General features: G+C 37.6%; 1 protein-coding gene across 4 annotated transcripts in view; it reads right to left on the bottom strand.

Moving 5' to 3' along the window:
• LOC135219459 (probable N-acetylgalactosaminyltransferase 9) overlaps positions 1 to 8204 on the bottom strand; it is a 315788-nt gene extending 307584 nt beyond the window's left edge. The window contains exon 1 of one of the 4 annotated variants that reach the window (XM_064256253.1): positions 7170 to 8204. In XM_064256253.1, coding sequence (XP_064112323.1) covers positions 7170 to 7768 — 599 coding nt within the window. In that variant the 5' untranslated portion in view covers positions 7769 to 8204. The remainder of the gene's footprint in view (positions 1 to 7169) is intronic. The other 3 variants (XM_064256251.1, XM_064256252.1, XM_064256250.1) reach the window with 3 other exon arrangements.
• Positions 8205 to 9664: the final 1460 nt, after the last annotated feature.

Genomic DNA, 9664 nt, shown 5'->3' with positions numbered 1-9664 from the left:
TCACATCTTCAGGAGTTTAAATCCATGACAAGTATACTCCAGAAACGTTTATGGTTTGTTTGATGTGGGAGTCAAGTTGACTGCCGTCGTAAAGTTACATTTTAAGTAAATATTTATCTCTGGGGCTTAAATATCTGGCAAACATGCAGTGCCTTAGCTATCCACTAAAAGCGTGTTCGTGCTTCGTTACGACTTCCGTCACGGGAATAAAATCACGAACCTTCATACCTGTGATCGACGACTGAGCGACGCTGTTGAAAGTTTGAGATGCCTCTAGCTGCAAATGCTTCCTACTTTATAAGGGGCGTTCACTTACAAAGGAATGCTAAACGATGGGTCGAGTAACCCACTTCACCGTGGAAGCCTGAGAGGGAAAGTTAAGGCCCTGTGGTCCTTCGAAGATAAATATTTATTGAGCAACCAGCAGAGAAATATTCTCGGTTTCTATTGTCCGTTAGGCCTACCAGCTACGCCACTTGTACGGTGAGAGAGAAAAAAAACTGTTCACGCAACTTGAATTTACAATCGTCTCATCATGGATCCCGAAAAAAAAGTCCGTTCATCTTGGTGATTAACTATTTCCACCCACTTGAGACAAGGATTGAAACGTTATACTCCCACTGTAGGATTTTCCGTGGTCTTTTCTTCTCGGGAAACTATGGCTTTATAACCGTTTATTGTATTTGAAAGTAGTTTCGCAAGTAAAATGTGTACTTGCATTGCTACTAAACAAAGATTACGCCCATATAAATACAGTGCATAACAGTGTGTATATCTCGATTAATTTTTAAATGAATTTAACAGATCAGCAATAAAACCACAGAAAAAAAAAACTTCATTTAACTAATGAATAGTGAAACTGATATCACTAGAACACCCGCTCTCTCGTTCAGAGTAAAACATATCTCAAGTTTCCACATGGAGTGAATAGGCCTACTCTGATAGTCCCCAAAAGCCATATAAAATGAGCCTCTGTGTTCTAATAGTTAAAGAGGAAATATAAAAACAGCTAAGAGTTAAAGGTCACCTCACCAAAAATTATATATAAAAAAACAAGAGACTATTGCTAGCCCTCTCGTGCGTTAAAAGGAGAGACGGGCGAAAAAGGGGCTTCATCATCTAAAGCTCTTACACCTCATGAATGACAATGAGACTTCAAAACAAACTGCCACGGCAAAATTCACGACAGAGCTGCCACTTCTCCAGGAATTTTAAAAGCTGGGAAAATTTCTTTCACAAATCCACTGGTCCCAGAGATGTTTTAATAGTTATTTGGTAACTTCGGTATATCATCTCAAAATAAACTGCCACGTCGAAATCTGCATTTTGAATGTGGTTATTTCTGTGCCTTTTGAACCCCATAAATCCTCAGCAGGGACATGAGGGCAATCCAATGAACTAGGCTAGATCTCTCTCCCCGTGACTTTTCTTTAAATAGCTATCAATCACTAATTATCATCATATGTAATGTCCTTACCCCTGTTCTACTAGTTAACTGGGTTACTCAAGTAAGCGTTTCGCAAGTTAAATTATAACCTCTTATCGAGATAGGCCAAGGATTCCTGTTCATAAATCCGTTACTGTGTATTATACATGTCTACTGTCCTCTGTAGATTACATGGACCTTGATTTTGTATTAGCCTACTATTTAATTACGCTAAATGCAAGTGTTGTAACTACAGCCTAATAGCGTATTTATGAGAATTACATTTAAACATGAACAGACTTATCACAAGCCTCAAAATCCATTTCAATAACACAACAGACTCTAGTTAATAAAAATGGCCCACGAATGCAATTTCAGGCCTCTTCAAGCGATATCTGCTAGAAATTAAACCAGTCAATATTAGAGGCAAAATTAAAAGTTGGGCATTTTCATCAAGTCCCCGGAACTGAGAACACATTTGTTTACATAGAACAAGAAAGAAGCGAGGCCCAGTGCTTTCACTTGATGACAAATCAAGTCACATCAGCACAATGGAAGTGCAATTATTCTGTGCTAGTGAAATTCAAGTGTATGACATGCGGGAGGGATACCGGCGGGGAGTTCGCAAAAGTACAGAACCCAGCACGCCATTTCCACGGGTTGATCGAAGACATATTTCAACAGGAGTACATCTTAATATAACTTCCCCTTAACTTGGGGCGCCGTGCCATGACCTGGCCAGGGGGCTTCGTGTAGCTATAGCAAAACGTGTGTGCAACTAATCTGTAACATTACCCAAGACTCTTTTAACTTTTTTATTTATTTATTTTTTATAGGATGGTGAATGACTACAAAACTTATCAGTTGAAAGCTGGTCAAATTTATATAAAAAAACACTCTGCAAAGGGAATCAGTCATATAGAAATAACGAGTGGGTTCAAAATGAAACTTAGAAGAATAAACCCACTAACCATATTAGAAAAAATGCAAATCGTGCAAGATTTGTTAGAATTGGGAGAATAAATCATCCGGTAAGAAACAAATGTTCACAGTACAGCTCAGGCTATGGGTAGGCTTACAACACAACACTAACAAATCCTGGTAGAATACTGAACTTAATGAAAATGAAGTTAAAAAAATTCACTATCTCTCCCTCATTACACAGGCCAGGTATTTATAATAGACGTAAATACTTGCATACAAACTTGTGCGCGTGTGTGAGAGCGCAAGTATCAGCCGAACGTGAAACTTAAAATAACTATCCCAAACAAAAACTGGCAGATTAGATAGTGGACCAGAGCGATTTCCCAGGCTGCGGTTTATCCCTTTCTTTAAACATTCCTAGGATAGGCCTATCAGAGGAGTCCCTACAACTGTCTCTCTTTCTCTCTATAAACAGCTTCCAGAATGTGAAACAGCCAACGGAAAATCAAAGATAAACTGAATTAGAAACATGATCAACAAGCAATAGCGACAGACGAGAGATCTGCAGTACGCTGCCAGCACAAATTCATCGTAATCGTAATGGCAACCAAGATTGAGAAAATCAATATGAAAATTCGCTGTACCTTAATAGCCTCCAAGAAGAGCTCACCAAAAAGCAAGCTCGGGTCTCCCCGTCCGTGTGAAACCTTGTAAAAGCTGCGACAATGACCATTACGATTAGGTTCCTCAGACCTATTGTTTCTAAGCCCTCGCGTTCAATTTCACAAGAGTCGTCTTCACACAGGTGTCACACGACTACAGACTGTGGAAGGTTCACAAGACTTCCTTTCGTATTTCCTCGCTTTCAGAATTTCAATAGCAGAAGGAAGGTACTTTGGTTAATTTGAGACTTGCCGATTCAACCCTCTCTTATATTAACAACATGAGTACACAAAGTATATACTATATATATATGTATAATGTATATGTATATATATGTATATGTATATAAGTCATATCACATTTCCGTGATTCATATACATATATCGAGCTACAATGTCCTTTAATATCTAATTCGCTCTACCTCGGAATTAATATATTTTCATATATGCTTAACCGAAGGGGAATTTTTTCTCGATAATAGACTTGCCTGGACCAGGGCGCGAACCCATGGATCCTTTCAAATCCAGGAACGTCAGTGAAGCTTTTACCTACTACACCACCGCGAGAGGCTAAAAGTTCATGTCGCCTCTCACTACCGGAGTCGAGGTGGGTTGATGTTGTCTCCAAACCAACTAATTACCTACGCGCGACAGGTATATGAGGGTACGAGGCGACATGAACTTTTAGCCTCTCGCGGTGGTGTAGTAAGTAAAAGCCTCACTGACGTTCCTGGATTTGAAAGGATCCATGGGTTCGCGCCCTGGTCCAGGCAAGTCTATTATCGAGAAAAAATTCCCCTTCGGATAAGCATATATGAAAATATATTAATTCCGAGGTAGAGCGAATTAGATATTAAAGGACATTGTAGCTCGATATCATATCTTATCTATATATCTACGTATATATATCTATATCTATATATATACGTATATATATATATATATATGTGTGTGTGTGTAACTGAATCACGAAAGATTGGAACATGATAAATCCATAAATAAAGGTATAAGCCATGAAGGAAAGATAAACAACGGAGTTTCTGCAAAAATTTTCGACTTAACGTCCTTTACTTAGCGGACAAACTGACTTACATGAGAAATTCAGAGTGCAGGAAAGGTCTTATACCTAAGTGACAGATAGAGATTATAAGGAGATTAGTACCTAGAATCCCACACACCTGGAGAATGAGTAACCTTTCCAAACAAGCATAAACATGGGTACAATTCAAGAACAAAAATATTAAGTCCAACTGTTCAGACACATGGACAAGACAATTAAAGGATTATACAGAGCGACAGCTGACCACATTCAGATCTTTTGGTAAACAAAAACTTATTCACAAAGCATATTAAACACAAATATACAAAGAAAATATCTTTAAGGCAACTAATTTGAATTTAAATCTGTAATTATATCTTTGAGGTCATTCTTAAACATGTTAAAAATACAAGGGTCTAAATGAAACTGGCCACGACTAATATAAAAATTACAATGGTAAGTAAGTTGTATTATGGCAGATTCTAAAAGATTTCGTGATAAGACATCTTTTGATCTTGCAATTACTGAACTACCAATCCAATTTATCCAGTGGTTGTTTTCACTTAATGAATTAATATTGCATTAGATGTTTGCCCAGTTTTGACAGAATATTTATGCTGTTTTAAACTTACTTCTAAGCCCTTGCTCGGCTGTCAGAGATAAAAGGAGGGGCAGTCCATACAGGTGTGTTGGATTCTAGGTACTAATCTCCTTATAAACACTATCTGTCACTTATACGACCTTTCCTGTACTCTGAATTTCTCATGTAAGTCAGTTTGTCTGCTAAGTAAAGGACGTTGAGTCGAAAGATCTTGCAGAAACTCTTTGTTTATCTTTCCTTCGTGGTTTATACCTTTATATATATATATATATATATATATATATATATATATATATATATATATATATATATATAAAGGAGGAGTGACAGTATATTAGGAGAGTATTAGCTGGACTTCTATGAGCACCAGAAGAACTGGAAGACCTAGACCTATTTGAATGGGAACTATATGAGATAGAAGGTTGGAGATGGGTAGGGATTTGTGGAAGATAAAGCACAAGAAATACATGAGGGGTGGAATTTAACAGACGCCCTTTCCATATAGGGGTTCATTAGAGCTGACAAAATCCAGTCGCGCCATCGCATCGTACATACTTACATAGATTAATATGGATATAACGTGTTCATTCAAATAAGTAAACAATCTTAAACCCTATGAGTAGAATTTCTCCAAGGGCATTTATTATCTATATATGATGAGTGTGTTTGCTTTTGTGTGATTATTCATTTCTAGAGAGAGAGAGAGAGGGGGGGGGGGATATAAACTACGTGGTCTCAAGGTCAATATAGAGGGCGATAACGATTAAATTAAGATCAAAAAGAGGATATAGGTATCATTGGAAGCAAAGGTCTTGACGACTCGACGTGAGAAAACAAAATAGTCTTGCAGTCGAATATAACACTACTTTTCGTTCTGTCTTCCACAATAATTGCAAATAGAATTATGGAAATGTTTTGTTACAAGTTATAATGATATTTGGCACACTTCTATTGATCCTGTCTTACAGATAATCTTGTAGTCCAAATACTTTAAGAGATTGACGCTGAACTTATCATAGAAGGTCTGGAAACAGTATAACGTACGGCAATCACAGAAATCCGGTTCCATTCTTTCAGATATGACTACTGTTTACAAATAAGAGCTATTCAATCGTAGAAGAATAGAAACATTTTATCATTTCAAGTTTTCATAGAATTCCATGTAACATTTCGAAACTAGTCCAAATCACTGCCCCACGTCCTACTATTTCACGAACGATAACTGCAATATAAGGTTCAGTGCATTTTAAAGCTTGTTTGCTACAATTTAAAAGCCTTCAAGTTTACAAGGTGATAGTTTCCGTTGAAAGTTACCACACTAGTAATTTAGTCAGTTTTCAGAAACAAGGTAGAACTTGACTCACTACATTATAAGCAATAAGTTATACCTATGTTCCAAACAAATTACTAACAGCAAGTTTTCCCAGCTCCTGACTTAACAAAGTACTTAAAAGAACACCAAACAGAACCCTCCGAAGGAAAGAAATTTGGCTATAGGCTACAACTGCTCCACCCACCCACAGCCTAAGGTATCAGTTATCACACACCACACACGGCTGCCCCAGTAGTAATGGATCAAAGAACCATTACTGTTGAGAAGAGAAACGACATTCACCTCGAGGTAAATCACCCGAGATAGCTAATTACTCAAACTGCAGGGAGGCAGATTGATTGTCAGTAAGAACTGCGGATTCTGGAAAACTTAGTTTCCAGAAATTTACTGACGATTCCGACCTTCGTTTTTACTAGATATATCATAATTTATAATACTAACCCCAAACCCACACAATACATTCAGATCAGGTACTGCAAGTCTTAATCAAATATTTCGTTTGCAGAATAAATAAAATCTGGATAAGGAACAGCATCTGTAATACTAAAAATTCCATCAACTTACTGTGTTATCGATTAAAACAGAAATAGAAATGTATCTATATGAAGTTACTACTGGTAGTTCATTACTTATAAAATGGGTCTTTGAATCAGAAAAACTCTGATCAAATTATCGCGGCCTATAGACTTACTACAAAAAGTGCAGAATATTAAATAACTGTACGGTAGAAGGTTTTCTTCGGTATACAGAAACCACATGTCAAATTAAACTAGATCTTACGATGTTCCATGAGCGATACGTAATACCTATGTCTGACTATTATAGACTAGGCTACTGACAGCAATATTTTTTCTAAAATACCTTTCAGACACAGTGCTTTAAAAATAAATAACTCGACTTATTTTCTATGATTATACAGTAAATAACAAAATATCATTATCTCGAAGCGCAGGATGATTTGAAAAAATAACACGTGTAATTTTCACACACCTTGCGAGAGGAGAGATTATAATTTTACATGCATCACAGACCTACCTATAATACGCCTAAACGTACAAACCATGAATTTACAACAAACCTTGTAAAGTCAAAAACAGTTTTAATGTTTTGGCAATACCAAAACATGCCTAAATGAGAGTGTAAAATATCAAACATACAATAAAATACCAAAATAAATAACTTACAGTGGGTCTCTGGAGTCCGGCACAGTGCGATTAAGAGACACCTTATCACTAGCGATAAGATTGAATGCCTCTTTCTTCATGACTTCTTCGGCGAGGCGCCCTTCTTCCCCGGTGAGTCGAACTGGTTTTCCGTTTTCCCCTAATCCCCTGACGACCTTCTTCTCGTCCTGGGCGAACCACTGCTCGGCCTTCATTCTTTCAATCATATCTTCATTACTCGGGAGATTCTTTTTCGGGGCCTGCAACCTGGCATCATTCTTGGGCAACTGCGGTACGTCCACATTGGGTATCTCCTGCACTGGCTTGATAACTTCCTCGACGTTATTGACATGCACGATTTGAGGATCCGGCTGGGCCACTTGGGCCAATGGCTTATGAGTTTTGGATTTTTCTAAAGCTGGGATGTGGTTGATGTTGGTGTCATCTTGCGACTTCCGCAGACTATTGTTGTCAACGTCTAGTTCATCGTGCTTAAACCATAAGCCCATGAACCCAATGAACGTGCAAAATGCAATGAACTTGAAAAGGAGACCGCGTTTACGCGGGTAGAAAAGTTTCACACCCATCTTCTTGGGTAGGTGGAGGTGGTAATTTAGCATAAATGCAGCAATAACGCAAACGGCAACTTAATAACGAGTTAACTTATTCGTACAGATACGATTAAAACGAAGTACAAGACTTCAACGACACCAGGATACGGACAAACGCACGCCTTGTGAAACAAACACACTGGTATGTAGTCAAAAGTACGAAAACAGCTCTATCTTCTTATCCTTGACAGTATTTGAAACTATTTACCGTATGACATCACGTAACTCGTATTACATTCTTATTCGTCCACTAAAAAACTTATGTGATCACAAAAGAAAATACACAGTGCAAGTGACAAAGTTGCACAACAGACGGTGATCATTGACGAGCGCAGCGCGTCCTCACACCTCCACGCCTACACTCATACTAAAGTGTGCGCGACTTTGACTGAGACGCGGAGCACAAGCGACAAGACTCCACCTTCGATGAGGCTGTGGCTATGGGTTGTCTGACTACCCCTGCGGCCGGTCCCATCCCGTCGGATCTAGGCGAGCTGGTCCACGGGTGCCAAACGTCGTCTGTTGCCACTTCGGTTAAATATCCGTCCAAGCAATTCATTGTTTAAATGGAATTACTGCTCATGAATATTTTCCATTAGGATAACATTTTTATTTTTTTATTAAAGTGGATGGAAGGTTTGATTGTTTGCTATTTCCGTAAGAAAGTCGTCTCGACTGCACCTTCTCGTACTACATAAAAAAATTCAAGAAGCTTAAATTCCTTTCTCAGTCATAACCGTTGTGGCAATCAGTTCTATATAAAAATATATATATATATATGTATTTCAGTATTTGTCTTCACCGGCTGTGCACCACAGCAAAATAAAATTGGGTTCACACGTTCTCAAGTTATCTTCTACTCAAAGAAACGGAAGGTTTCTTGAACTTGATTCACTTAACATATTTAAAACATTAAAGTAGAAAATCAGATGCATGGATTTAACATGAAGCATTTATGTACTATATAGTATTCTTGTTGCCATAACCAAAATTTCTCTCTCTCTCTCTCTCTCTCTCTCTCACACACACACACACACACACACACACACACACACATACACACACACACAACACACACACACACACACAAACACACACACACACACACATATATATATATATATATATATATATATATATATATATATATATGGATGTGTGTTTGTGTATGATTAATATAAAAACCACAACATGATTTTTATTTGATTGTGACATTGCAGACCGAACCTTTTTGCACCGGAACTGAGTGAGAGAAACGGTTATGGGGGTTGGGGAGAGAGTTTAACATTCCACATTTGTGCTGCAGGAAGAATAAAAAGAAAAAATACCGTAATTAATGGACGAGTGCCAATCAAAAAAGGATTGGGCAAATATCATAGCATTATCCCTAGTAATAAGCTTATATTTTGAGGATACCGTGAATTAGGCAGTTAAATGAGGTATTATGTCTAAAAGAGTTTTCATTGAGTAGTCTTCAATATTTCCATTTTCCACTACACTGCTCATTACTAACTAACGAACACTAGTTTATGAATAGACCGAATTTCACTGTGATTTTAGCAGAATAGGTCCAAATTCACTTTGTTTTTAGCAGAATAGAACCAAATTCACTTTGGTTTTTGGCAGAATTGACCCAAATTAACTTTGTGTTTAGCAGAATGGAGCCAAGTTTGCTTAGTTTTTAGCAGAATAGACCCATATTCACTTTGTTTTTAGCAGAATAAACCCAAATTCACTTGGTTAATAGCAGAATAGACCCAAATTCACTTTGTTTTCAGCAATATAGACCCAAATTAACTTGGTTATTAGCAGAATAGACCCAAATTCATTTTCTTTTAACCAGAATAGACACAAATTCACTTTGTTTTTAGCAGAATAGACCCAAATTTACTTAGTTTTGGCAAA

Source organism: Macrobrachium nipponense, chromosome 1 (assembly GCF_015104395.2).
Source record: "Macrobrachium nipponense isolate FS-2020 chromosome 1, ASM1510439v2, whole genome shotgun sequence".
NCBI classification, from domain to species: domain Eukaryota; kingdom Metazoa; phylum Arthropoda; class Malacostraca; order Decapoda; family Palaemonidae; genus Macrobrachium; species Macrobrachium nipponense.
This window is presented reverse-complemented; position numbering and strand designations above follow the sequence as displayed.